The sequence below is a fragment of the Rattus norvegicus genome, chromosome 3 (assembly GCF_021556685.1).
Source record: "Rattus norvegicus strain SHRSP/BbbUtx chromosome 3, alternate assembly SHRSP_T2T, whole genome shotgun sequence".
Taxonomy (NCBI): domain Eukaryota; kingdom Metazoa; phylum Chordata; class Mammalia; order Rodentia; family Muridae; genus Rattus; species Rattus norvegicus.
The window spans coordinates 58,662,516-58,676,679 of record NC_141536.1 but is presented as its reverse complement, the minus strand read 5'-3'; the positions used below and the strand labels follow the sequence as shown (position 1 = coordinate 58,676,679).

The window sequence follows — 14,164 nt, the reverse complement described above, 5'->3', positions numbered from 1 at the left end:
CAGGTAGTCACATCACATTGACCCACAGCCATCTGGCTGGCCTAGAGTTTCCTGGTTTTATATTAGCGATGACTCTGACAACCTTGAGATAGGATTATTTTTTGAGTTTCTCTCAATTCTTTTAATATTATTGGATATATTAATAGTGCAAAGCCTAAAGAGTTACTACTAGAAATTTTTAGAAAGGCGTTATTTAGCTAAATTTTATTATTTGAAAGTAAGGTTTTTTTCCCCCTCTGAATTTCTTTTTCTGGATAGCTTATTCTATTGAATAATGAAAATCTCGTCAGTGTTAAATGGTAGGGATCATGTAATAATACTCTTGTTTGAAAAAGCAAAACATGCTTACCTATTAACACAAGGGACAGATAGGAAACGTTTTTGGAACCAGTATTTACTTAAACAGCATTCTTGAGATTGGAGAGATGGCTCAGTGGTTGAGAGCTTGTGCTGCTCCTTCTTTTTTTTTTTTTTTTTTTCTATTCTTTTTTTTTTTTTTTTTTTTTTTTTTTCCGGAGCTGGGGATCGAACCCAGGGCCTTGCGCTTGCTAGGCAAGCGCTCTACCACTGAGCCAAATCCCCAACCCCGTGCTGCTCCTTCTTGAGGTCAGTCCCCAGCATCTATGTTAGTTTACAACTGGGACTTCAGTTGCAGGTGATTGCACACCTTCTGGCCTCTTTGGGCATCCCCACACATATGTACATATAAACACACAGACACATACACATAAATAAAAATAGAATAGAATTAATAAAAGAAAGCATTCTATAATACTGTTCTTAACGCTTTGGGGGGGTTTATAGAAGTTGACAAAAGATATGGTTTCTCTAGAGAAATGCATTCACACATAGAAAGGTGGTTTTATAATTCCAGGAGGAACTCTATGAATGTCCGTGGAATTTAGTTGAGAGCTCATCTATTGAAATATCTAGTGAGCCTCTGGTGTTTCTTAACAAAACAGTGATTTTTGATTCTCAATACGTAGGGAGAAATGCCTAACTAATTGGAACTGTTAATTTTTGCCTTTAGATTCTGATTCACCTCTTGTAATGATGGATTTTATTTTGAATTTTGCTTCCTTTCTAGCATCTGGACATTAAGAACTGTGCTTATTTTCTTCTTTTCCAAGAGAACAGAGAGAAATAGTAAGTTTGAATACTTTTTATAAATCTATAGTAACTCATCATACAGTGAGGTGTTTTATAAGCCAGAGATGATGGTATGGTGTGTCAGATTGTTTGCTGTCCTACATAACAAAGGTCATGAGTGTAAGAAAGTTCTGTCTTTAATATGTGTCAATTTTTACTTAGTTTTTTCTATACAAACATTTTTTTTAAGTAAAAGCAAATTGTATTTGTTAAATTAATTTTTGTGGGCAACATTGGTACAGAGTAAAATATAGTACATAGGCGCTTGTTTCTTATCCATCTCACTTGTGTACATGGGGCTCTACTTGCATGTGCACTCCTGGTACCTGTGGAGTCCAGGCGAGGTCACTGCGTCCCCATGGATCTCGAGTTACAGATGGTTATAAGTGGCTGTGTGGGTACTGGGAACTAAACCTGGGTCCTCTAGAAGAGCAACGCATGCTTTTAACTACCAAGCCATCTCTCTCGCTTTTTCTTTTAATTGTATTACTCTCATTAACATCACAACCCTTTAGCTTTGTCTTAAGTGAAATATATAAATGCAAAAATTTGCTTCTGTATGTTTTATATATGTGCAAGTTTTAAAGATTTCTCAGGTCTTAAAAAGTATTTGCTGGGTGGTAGAGACTTTAGTTCCAGCACTTGGGAGCCAGAGGCAGGGGCTGGTGTCTGCCCTTCTTTGTAGTGGCCAGTACCATGAACACTAGGGGTGAAGCCTTTATCTAGTTATGCACCAGCTTGACTTCTCTGTGTTCAACGAGATATATATTTATCTCATATATGATTTAAATATCTATGGTTTATCTGAAATGAACTTTCTATATGGTATGTTTCTTTTTTCCACTGTACAAAAGTATAGTCTACTGAACTCTTGTACCCGTGATTGACTTAGTTATCAACTCATGCTCTCTCTTCTTTTGTTTTGCCTTCACCTTCTTCACTGCTTATTATTTTGAGGTATATTTTAGAGAAATAAAAATAAAAATATAATATATTATCATACCTAGATATACGAATAAAGTATTAATGTAAAATATCACATTTCTAGTAGTTTTATAAGTACTACATGGTTTGAAGATATTTGCTTCGGTATGTAAGTTGTATGAATCGATGGCCTTTGCTGTATGCTCCTTGCCTATAATCTCACTTCTGTCTAGTTTCGGGTATGATATGTGCTCTAGCCCAAATAACCACTTATTTGCAGACATCTTTGATTCTTTCACATTTTTTCTTTCTCTACTTATTTAAATGTATTTCTGTTTAAATGTAATTAATTTCTAACAAACACTACTTAAATACACTGTTTTTTCACTTGAAACAGCTTTATTTATTATACATATATGTTTGTGCCCATATGTGTTAATACATCACGTGTATGTACAGGTGTCTGTAGAGGCTAGAAGAAGTCATTGGATTACTGGAACTTGAGTTACAGGTAGTTGTGATGTGCTCAGTGTAGGAGCTGGGAACCGAACTCTGGTCCAGTGCACATGTGGAGGCGAGATAACAACTTTGCAGGAGTTACTTTTTATTTTTGCTAATTAAGAATTTCTACAGAAAAATAGAAACAATACATTTGTAAATGGATCCTTTTTGTTAAGGAATTATTTAATGTTTTGCCTTCATGTATGCATGTGCACCATGAATATCTGGTGCCTGTGGAGGTCAGAGGGTATCAGATCCCCTGGAACCAGGATAACGGATGGTGGCGGTAAGCTACCATGTGGGTGCTGGGAATTGAAGCTGAGTCCTGTGCAAGAGTAGCGAGTGCCCTTAATCTCTGAGCCATCTCTCTAACCCGTCCTTATTTTTTCTCCAAAATTATTTATTTTTATTTAAAAATTTATTTTTGGTGACAGAGTTTCAGTTTGTAGCCCTGACATCTAGTAATTGTTTTATAGACCATGTTGGACTTGAAATCACAGAAATCTTTTTGTTATGACTCTCCCTGGGATTAAATGCAGCACCATACCTGGCTTAAGGGATATCTTTTGAAATGATTGCACATGTTCCATTATGCTAACTAAAATAAGCATGTAAATTTTAGCAGTCTTTAATTTTGAAAAGCTACTGATACTACTTTGGAAATTTTCAGGTATAATAAAAGATTTTCAAAAGTCTATTGAAATAAGCAATATGCTTCTTATGAACAAAGAATATTTTTATTATCAGTCTGTAAAAGGAGATTTGGTATTTGTAAATTAAGGAGAATTAAATGTTCAAGGAGAAGTATAAGAATCATTTCTGAGAAAAATATTAAGAATTTTGTCTATATAAAGTCCATTTAAATTTTTTCTGAATCTTAAAATATATAATACAGGAAGAATATGAAATGTATGAGTAAAAATTAAGATAATTTTTATCTCTACTTATGGCATAAATTTAGAGAAATCATGAACTTTTTTTACATTTGCTTCACATATAGTATTTATGATGATTCTTGTATCTCTTCACTTTAATATGTGATTTAAATCTCCTTTTCTAGATGAAGCATTGGATGATTTAAAATCCCAGAAGAAAAAGATAGTAAGTTAAATTTTATTTAAAGTTAATTTATGTAAATCAGTTAAGAATTGGGTAAGTAAGCGCTTGCCTAGCAGGCGCAAGGCCCTGGGTTCGGTCCTCAGCTCCGAAAAAAAAAAAAGAAAAAAAAAAAAAAAAAAAAAAGAATTGGGTAAGTAATGCTTATATATTATAACAGTGATTCTCCAAGGAATACTTTTTGATAGTACTTTAATGTTGAAATTAAATTATGAATATTTAAGAGTTAATATACTGAAAAAAGTAGTTTAGGTGTGTGGATTTTTGAGATTATGAGAATATATGTTAATTGGGAGATAGGAAGTAGGTAAATAATTCACAACAGAGAACTAAATGAGGCACAAAGGGTATAAAGGTTAGTACCTAGATTGTGTTAGAGCCCCAAATGGAAGAAACATGGATCGTGTTAATTCTTAGGTTTCCTTAGTATTGTGATTCAGAGAGAGAGAGAGAAGGGGGGCGGACATCTAAAGTCTTTAATAAGCGAATTAATCTTGGTGTTTATCTTAGTGATTTTACCTATTTTCTTAGTATTAAATATGGAAATAGTGATAGTTGCTGACTGTATGATTATGTAGAAAATCATAAAATGAAATTAAAGTATATGTGGTCAGTTTCATGTATTTTTGTATAGCGTGTAATATATTGTATATAGTTTTCTGTTGATGTGACAAGTAGCAGAGGTAATCAAACTGACAATCTATTTTGGTTTCTGGCTTTTGAGATTTGAGCCCTTGGTCACTTGCCTGTGGTGGCACATATTTTATGACAGGGATATATATTATATAAAAATAATTTTAGATAAAATTGAAATCATAAAGGGGAGAATGGGATTGGTTTATTACTGTTTAAAATTTAATCTTATTTAAGGTAAATGAAACACAGACACACAAGTGATCGTTTACTGATCTGTTAGGAATAGCGTTGTTGAAATAGCATTTTGACTTTGAGTTCTCTGTTAAAGATTATCATTGTATCTAATCTTTTTAAAACTTTAAACCTTTTTCATCTTTTAAAGCCTTCCCCTACATAGATTGGTTATATTTACTATGTTATATAGGTCACTAGGTGCAAGTATGTACTGTCCATTGAACACATGCCCTCTCAGAGTCCCTGTGGCCCTGCCTCCATTGCTCTCCTTCGTTCCCATAGACAGTCACTCTGTCTTCATGTCATGGACATAGACATGGTTTTGTGTGGGTGTCAAATTTAGGAATCACATGTAGGAGAAAATCCACAGTGTTTTTCAGAGACTGACTTCATTTTCGTATTATGCTAATCATAAACCTAGCAATAGATTTTATCTGTAGCTATGCTGACTAAATCAGTAGCTACTTGTCACATTTGACTAGTTACATTTTCATTATTTATAGTGAAATAAACCTATAAACTTAATTTCTAGGTCACAAAGCAACATTTTAAGTGTCCATTTACCATATTCATCTTCGTGACTTTATCGTGCCAGTGTAGGAGCATATCTGTCAGTACTGAGGTCTACTGGATAGTACAGGTGTAAAGTCTAATGAGAGAATCAGTTCTTTAATATTTCATGATGATGTTGATTTGGGGATGTATTTCATGATACTCTTTCTTTACCTCCATTACTAATTTTTCACTTGTCCAAAATGAATTTTATATAAGAAAATTGAAATTGCTTATCTTGAGAATTTATTATAATTTTGAAATAACTAGTAAAATATTTTAGTTTTACTAAATTGAGAGTTATAAATCATTCCTCTAAGAACTGAGATTCTTAAATTTTAACATTTAATGGGCAATCTATTAGCTATAATTGTGGCAAGACATTTCTTTGAAACATATGCTTTAACTAAGTAAATGTGGTGTGGGTCACTTTTGAAGATAAGTGTCCTTGGAATGAACAGGACATATAATGAATATAAGTGGTTATTGGTCACCAAGAAGGAAAGTCATGTTCCAATTTTTCCCAAAGCATTTTAAATTGCACGCTAATTATTTGTCATAACTGACTGTCTTGTACTAAAATTTAACTTTTTCTGATATTGGACCATAACTGTTGAAATGATATTTACTAGTGATTACTTACTTTTAAAATTGAACCCCCATATTAGGCTTATAAAGTGTCTTGAGAGCATTGTAAATAAAGTGCTACAACAGTGAGGCTTTTAGTTACAGTCCCTCCCTTGTGTGAGCCTAGAAGTCAGTAAAAACTTAAATTCTGCGATTGACTTCTTGTAAAGGTGTTTGGATGTGAGAGAAGAGGCGGGAGAAGCTTCTGAGCCACTTGAGCAGATTCCAGGGCTGTTCTCCCAGTTACAGTTCCCACCATGTCTGCAGCGAGCTAATTGCTTCTGCTAATAAATAATCTAAAATCCATGCTGACAGCAGTTAATTGGCACAGAGATTTTATTTTGTAAAGCTCTTGGCTAACGACCTTCTTAAATTAATAGCATTAAGTGCTGTGAGGAAATAAATCTGAGGAATTGCCTGTCATTTGCTTGTCATGTCTAATAACTTCCAATAATGATGGCTGATAGATTTTTGCACATTCCATTATTGAAGTTGGTGCATGTAATTATTCTCCTCATTATATGTAAACAATTAGCAATATTTGGTATTTCCTTGCAGTAAAGCTGTTAAAATACAAGTAACATACTAGAGGTTAGACACTATTTTAAAAGCTTGGATTTTTATTATTTGGTTGCAGGAAAATCTATCAATTTAGATACATTTGCTAGATATAAGTACAAAAAGGAGGGGGTGACTTTATCTTCCTTAATCCTGATTGATACTTTAATACAATTTGAATAGATTTATAAAAAATAAATAGTACATGTTTCAAAATACAATAATGGAAATTTTTGTTTGTAGCTTGAAGAAGTCATGGAAAAAGAAACTTATAAGACAGCAAAATTAATTCTTGAAAGGTTTGATCCAGACTCAAAGAAAGCAAAGGTAAAACTGATAACACTTATTTTTCCATTACAATGTATACATTGTAATAGGGTAATGTATAATTTAAACATTATTGTAATTGACAGGAGTTTGAGCCGCCATCTGCTGGAGCAGCTGCAACTGCAAAGCCAGGACAAGGTAAATAACTTTGTAGACACTGCTGCTGCTGTTGGAAAGATCCATATTTATCCAAGTGAGTTTACAAGTGTGTGTTGGTGGTGTGTAAAAAGTTAGATGTTTATCTTAATTTATACTTGGTAACCTGACATATTACTTTGGGTAGATAACACTAATTTTATTTCGTTTTTGTGTTGTGTGAATATGTTGATAAATTAGAATATTGAATATTGAGATTAAAGTATATAATTGCTTTCAATCTGAAAATTTAACTATTTCACCTATATTTTACATTTCACCTTGTAAATAATAAGAAATATCTTATTAATATCTTTTCATTTTTATGATTTTCTTCTGGAGAATGAAGATTTTTGCCAAGGCTGAAGTCTGTTCTAAAAGAGTACAAAAGTAAAATAATTTAAAAAATGAGGAAAAAAAAAGAAAATTGAATTTCATATAACAACAAATTTTTGAAGTTGTATTATCTACCATACAAATCATCACCATTACATTACGTATTATGTAAATTTTCAAGTCATTTTATTATTATTGTGTGTATCATGTGCCAAGGCTTTCATGTAGAGGTCAGAGGGCAGCTCTGTGGAGTTGACTTAGTCCTTCTGCTTTTGTGTGGGCTACAGGGATTGAACTCAGGTTCTCAGACTTAGGAATTAAGTGCCTTACCTATTGAACTACTTCATCAGCCCCCAGAAGTCATTTTAAATGCTTACGTAAAAAGTCTCCTAAAGTAGAATGTGAAGGATAAAAGTTGCATCAGCTTTTAATTTTTATATTTTTGTTTTCACTAGAATCTGGTAAGTCTTTAAGATTTTGTGGCCTTGAAGAATATTAAATAAATAGAAAACTGCAATTCTCATCCTTGTAGAATTGGATGCTGGTTTTAAAGTTACAGTAGCATTTATGACTTTGCGAAGGTAATCTTTTATAAATATCCACAAGGACCATGCAGATTAAATGAGTTACATTTTTAGGTTTTCTAATTGATATTGCTGAGTAGGAAGATTTACTCTCTTGGCCTTGATAACTAGGATTTTGAGTTCGCTCTTTCTTATTTTTTGGCTGCTCTTTTGGTAAAAGTAAAAGTTCATATACCATTAAAATAAACTACATATATGTGTTTCTAGTGAAATTCCCATTTTATAATCAGTATAGTTTGTACATCTGTTAAGCAATCATAGAAAAAGGTTTGTTTATCTGTAGCATTTTTCTTTTTTTTTTTTTTTCTGGAGCTGGGGACCGAACCCAGGGCCTTGCGCTTCCTAGGCAAGCACTCTACCACTGAGCTAAATCCCCAACCCTTATCTGAAGCATTTTTAAAAAGATTTATTTATTTATTTAATGTATATGACTGTTCTACTTACATGTGCACCTCGATGCCTGAAGAGGGCATAAGATCCCATTACTGATGGTTGTGAACCATCATATGGTTACTGGGAATTGAACTCAAGACCTTTGGAAGAGCAGACAGTGTGCTCTTAACCCCTGAGCCATCTCTCCAGACCCAAGCAATTTTGTGTATACAGTACTACTTCTTAAAAAAATCCTGAATTCATAGAAGCAGAGTGTAAATTGTTTCCCAAGATAGAGAGAGAGCTGATGAGAGCAATAGGGAGAGACTGGCCAAAGGACATAGAACTTTAGTTATATAGGTGAATATATGCCTAGACAGCTAATGTACAGGATACTTATAGTTAGCAATGCTGTATTGTTTACTTGAAATTTAGAAAGACTGGATTTTATGTGTTCTCTCCACATAGAGAAAAACTGGTCTGATGGATATGGCTGGTTAGCTTGACTGGAGGAATCATTTAATAGTGTGTAAGAAATCTTTTGAAGGGCTGGAGAGATGGCTCAGTGGTTAAGAGCACTGACTGCTCTTCCAGAGGTCATGAGTTCAATTCCCAGCAACCACATGGTGGCTCACAACCACCTGTAATGAGATCTGGTGCCCTCTTCTGGCCTGCAGTCACATATGCAGGCAGAATGCTGTACAAAAAATAAATAAATAAATCTTAAAAAAAAAAAGAAATCTTTTGAATAAGTAATACAAAAATGGCAAATATCTTTTTTAATGTACTTTACAGGAAGCTGTGGTTGTTACTTTAAAAAACTTTCTTAGGTATTTTTTCATTGAGTTAAAGTAAGTTATTTTGAGAATTTAAGTGTTACTTAAAAACTTTCAAGAACCAAATAAAATTTTTCTTCTGACACTGAATCATAATTATAGAAAAGCTGCCGCTGTTTTCATTTGCTTTTGGTTAGTCTTAGAGAATTCATATTTAGTTGTTATGATCAGTCATTTAAGAGCATACATAGAAGGAACAAGCAAGACGAGTCAGTGGGTAAAAGCACCTGGTGCCAAGCACGATGACCTAAGTTCTATCCCTGGGATCCACACGGTGGAAAGAGAGAGCTGTCCTCTGACTGCCACACATGCACCATAACATACATGTGTAAATTCCATCACTGCAAATTAGTAGACATTTAAAATGTGCTGAATACTTAATAGGCAGATACTTTAGTGATGTATCAGTTTTTAACCTTAAAAATTAATAACTGTGTATGTGTAGTGGGATGCTATTGTGTGTGCAACTATGCATGCATGTGTATGCACATGCCTGTGGAGGCCAGAAGACACTCATGCTGTCACATTCTTCAGGTGCTGTTTACCTTGGTTTCTGAGGCAGGGTCTCTCAGCTTCTCCACATGGGCTAGGTTGGTGTCTAAGGAGCTCCAGGGAGCCTGCCTCTGCTTCCTAGCCCTGGCGCTCCATGCCCCCGTTTTCATTTGGTGGGTTCTGGGGATTGAATTCTGGTATTACTACACACATTTTACTACCGAACTGTTTTCCCAGTCCCATCCCCTTCAAAAATTTTACAACTTCAAATAAAAAATAGTATTTCTTTGGGTATATTCTAGGTTGTCTTATTCTTAGCATATAATTACTGTTTTGGATTTTTTCTTACCTTTAAAAGTTCTAAGTTATGTTATAATTTTATTTTACTTTTTGAAAATTATACTTGTGCTATTTATTTAATCTTACTTAATATTTAGTTTCCTATTTTTTTGTTTATTTGAGACGGGTTTGCTCTGTAGCCCAGACCAGTCTGGAACTTGTCAGTTCTCCTGCCTCAGACTTGCAGGTGTGTGCCACCTTTCCTGCTTCCTGTGGTTTTTATAGGTGACATAGTCACAGAGCCGTTGATTTTATGTTTGTTAGTCCTGAGTCTTTAGTTTTTGCTGCACTGCATGCTAGCCTTCCCTTCCTCTCTTCCTCCCTTCTCTCTCTTTTAGTTTGCTTTATGGTTAACAGAAAGAATAAGTACTGAATACATACATAGCACTCATCCTTGGCCCTTGGAAAGATCTACCCTCCAAAAGATCCCTTACTTAATTGTTCTCATTCACCATCTCTCTTGCAGTTGCTGAGCTGTAACTGATGTGTGCATAATCGATATTTTAATTTTGTGTTACTGGGTTAATGATGTTTACTGTGCTTAGACTGGTTACACATTTTGAGGGTAGTATTGATTTGTGTGCACACAGGTCCCAACTTTTTATTTTTATGCTTATTCCTTCCTATAAAATGATAACCATTTTTTAAAGATCAAACACTCATTAACATAAGTTAAAAATATACTTACTGGATTATTAACCATCCCTCTCAAGTATATGTCTTTTTTTAAAGAACAGTTTTGATCTATTGATAAATGGCAAAGACAGTGTAGAGTTCCTGTTTTTTCCTGTGCCAAGCTTCTCCTGTTACCATAACAGGAAGGCATATTCATAGCCCTCTGCTCCATTATGGAGAGGTAAAGGCTGTTCTTTACCCTTTCTCTTCTGTGACACCATTGGAATTTTATGCTGTGTTTAGTTAGTTGTCTTTTCTCCTTAGACTTTTAACTGGAAGGGCTTTTGGATGTTTCTTTATTTTTGATACCTTGAAATATCTTTCCCTAATATTTTTTGGCAAGGAATTTTTATTGAGTGTTTGATCTTTTTTAAAAATGATTATCATTTGATAGGAAGGAATAAGCATAAAGAGTGAAAAAGTCGGGACCTGTGTGTGTGCACACTAAACAGAGCTATCTGCTGCTTAGGTGCTCGCGTTGTCATGGGCTAGAAGATGGAAAGATTTCTGTCTCATATTAAAAAGCAATAAAGCTTGGATGGAAATGAAAAATGAAATTTGTTACTATTCAAATTCCTGCAAACTCTTATATCATGTAGAAATATGTGTTTGAGAATGATGAAAAATGAAATTTCTTTCAAGATTTTGATTATACAGGACTAAGCTTTTTTTTTAAGGACTAACCCTTTTCATTTTCAAGATCTCGAAATACAGGACTGGATTTAATTCTAATATACTATCTTAGTTGGGGTTACTATTACTATGATAAAACACTATAACCAAAAGCAAGTTGAGAAGGAAAGTGTTTATTTTATTTATTTATTTATTTTTTCCGGAGCTGAGGACCGAACTCAGGGCCTTGTGCTTGCTAGGCAATCGCTCTACCACTGAGCTAAATCCCCAATCCCGAAAGTGTTTATTTTTATTTGGTTTATACTTCCACATCACTGTTCATCAAAGTCAGAGCAGGAACTCAAACAGGGACAGAGCCTGGAGGCAGAAGCTGATTCAGAGGCCATGGAGCAGTGCTGTTTTTTTGGTTTGCCCATCATGGCTTTCTCAGCCTGCTTTCTTATAGAACTCAGGACCACCAGCCCAGGAGTAGCACCACCTACAATGGGCTGGGCCCTCCACCATCAGTAACCAATTAAGGGAAGAAAAAAAATCTAGGTTAGCCCACAGCTTGATCTTATAGAGGCGTTTTTCCCAGTCGAGGTTCCCTTTAAAATGACTTCAGTTTAAATCAAGTAGACATAAAACTGTCCAGCATATGTACTAATATCTATTTCTCTTTCACCAAGTGTTTACTGAGTGTCCGTCTGCTGACAGGGATACAATAGTAAACAAAAAGGACAGCCTTTCTGTTTTCCATGTTGTACAGAGGTAGACAATAAGTTAGTATTGATAGAGTTAAATAAAGGTTGATGAATAGGATAAGCCTACGGGAGGGCAGATGATAGTATTATTAGGTAGAGTTACTAGGGAAGAGCTCACTGAGAGTGTTAGAGATAGGAAAGAAGTGAGGGTATGAGTTACGTAGATACCTGAAGGAAGGATATCCTAGCCAGGAAACAGTGAGTACAAAGACACAGACAAGAGAACATGCCTACAATACTCTAGAAAAAGCAAGCCCAGTAGGTCTGGGCTAGACTGAGAGAGGGGGAAATAGACAGCAGGAGAATAGCAGCTCTATCCATCTCTGATAGAGCCTTCTAGAATGTAGATCACTATAAGACTTCTGTTGTCAGTTTGTTTTTTATTTTAAATTTTGTTTTAAGGCAAAGGATTAATGCGACCTGGTTTGTGCCAATAAGACAGTTTAATACCTGTGTAAAAATACTCAATAAAATTCTTGCAAACCAAATCCAAGAACATATCAAAACGATCATTCACCATGATCTACTAGGCATCACCCCAGGGACGCAAGGATGAGTCAATATATGGAAATCCATCCATGTAATCTACTAAATAAACAAACTCAAGGAAAAAAAGCATATGATCATTTCATTGGATGCTGAGAATGCATTTGACAAAATTCAACACCCCTTCACGATAAAAGTTTTGGAAAGATCAGGAATTCAAGGCCCATAAGTAAACATAGTGAAAGTAATATACAGCAAGCCAGTAAATGGAGAGAAACTTGAAGCAATCCCACTAAAATCAGGGACTAGACAAGGCTGCCCACACTTTTCCTACTTATTCAATATAGTACTTGAAGTCCTAGCAGAGCAATTAGACAACAAAAAAAGGTCAAAGGAATACAAATTGGAATGGAAGAAGTCAAAAGATCATTGTTTACAGAAGATATGCTAGTATACTTAAGTGACTCCAAAAATTCCACCAGAGAACTCCTAAACCTGATAAACAACTTCAGCAAAGTGATTGAATATAAAATTAACTCAAACAGATCAGTAACCTTCCTCTACTTAAAGGATAAACAGGCTCAGAAAGAAATTAGGGAAATGATACCCTTCACAATAGCCACAAATAATATAACATACCTTGGTGTGATTCTAACTGAGCAAGTGAAAGATCCGTATGACAAGAACTTCAAGTCTCTGAAGAAAGAAATTGCAGATCTCAGAAGATGAAAGATCTCCTGTGCTCATGGACTGGCAGGATTCAGATAGTAAAGATGGCCATCTTGCTGAAAGCAATTATAGATTCAATGCAATCCCCATCAAAATTCCTACTCAGTTCTTCATAGAGTTAGAAAGAGCAATTTGCAAATTCATTTCCAAAAGCAAAAAGATCCAGGATAGTGAAAACTATTCTCAATAATAAAAGAACTTCTGGGGGGAATCACCATCTTTGACCTCAAGATGTATTACAGAGCAATAGTGATTAAAAACTATATGGTATTAGTACAGAGAGAGGCAGGTAGATGAATGGAATAGAATTGATGACCTAGAAATTAACCCACACACCTATGGTCACTTGATTTTTGACAAAGGAGCTAAAACTATCCAGTGGAAAAAGACAGCATTTTCAACAATTGGTGCTGGTTCAACTGGAGGTCAGCATGTAGAAGAATGCAAATCGATCCATTCTTATTTCCTTGTACAAAGCTCAAGTCCAAGTGGATCAAGTTCCTCCACATAAAACCAGACACACTGAAATTATTAAAAGAAAACTTGGGGAAGAACCTTGAACACCTGGGCACATGGGACAGTTTTCTGAACCAAACACTAATGGTTTATGCTCTAAGACTAAGAAACGACAAATGGGACCTCATAATATTGCAAAGCTTCTGTAAGGCAAAGGACATTGTCAATAGGACAAAGTGGCAACCAACAGATTGAGAAAAGCTCTTTACCAATCCTACATCTGATAGAGGGCTAATATCTAATATATACAAAGAACTCAAGAAATTAGACTCCAGAGAATCAAATAATCCTATTAAAAATGGGGTACAGAGCTAAGCAAAGAATTTTCAACTGAGGAATACAGAATGGCTGAGAAGTACCTAAAGAAATGTTCAACATCCTTAAACAACCCTGAAATCCTACTTCACACCAGTCAGAATGGCTAAGATCAAAAACTCAGGTGACAGTGGATGCTGGCGAGGATGTGGAGAAAGAGGGACACTCCTCCATTGTTGGTGAGATTGCAGGCTGGAACAATCACTCTGGAAATCAATCTGGCAGTTCCTCAGAAAATTGACATAGTACTATCTGAGGACCCAGCTATACCTCTCTTGGGCATATATTCAAAAGATGCTCCAACATATAACAAGGACACATGGTCCACTCTGTTCATAGCAGCCTTATT

At 35.0% G+C, this 14,164-nt stretch overlaps 1 protein-coding gene across 23 annotated transcripts in view; it reads left to right on the top strand.

Annotated features, from left to right (window-relative positions):
- The window catches only part of Lnpk (lunapark, ER junction formation factor), a 68,095-nt gene that overhangs the window by 23,913 nt on the left and 30,018 nt on the right, over positions 1-14,164 (top strand). For all 23 annotated transcript variants that reach the window (XR_015683162.1, NM_001434307.1, NM_001077429.2 and 20 more), the window contains 4 exon segments: positions 1,088-1,146; positions 3,635-3,675; positions 6,541-6,624; positions 6,711-6,762. Coding sequence is in view for 22 of the 23 variants with exons in the window: in NM_001434307.1 (NP_001421236.1) it covers positions 1,088-1,146; positions 3,635-3,675; positions 6,541-6,624; positions 6,711-6,762 (236 nt within the window). In the remaining variant the exon portion in view is untranslated.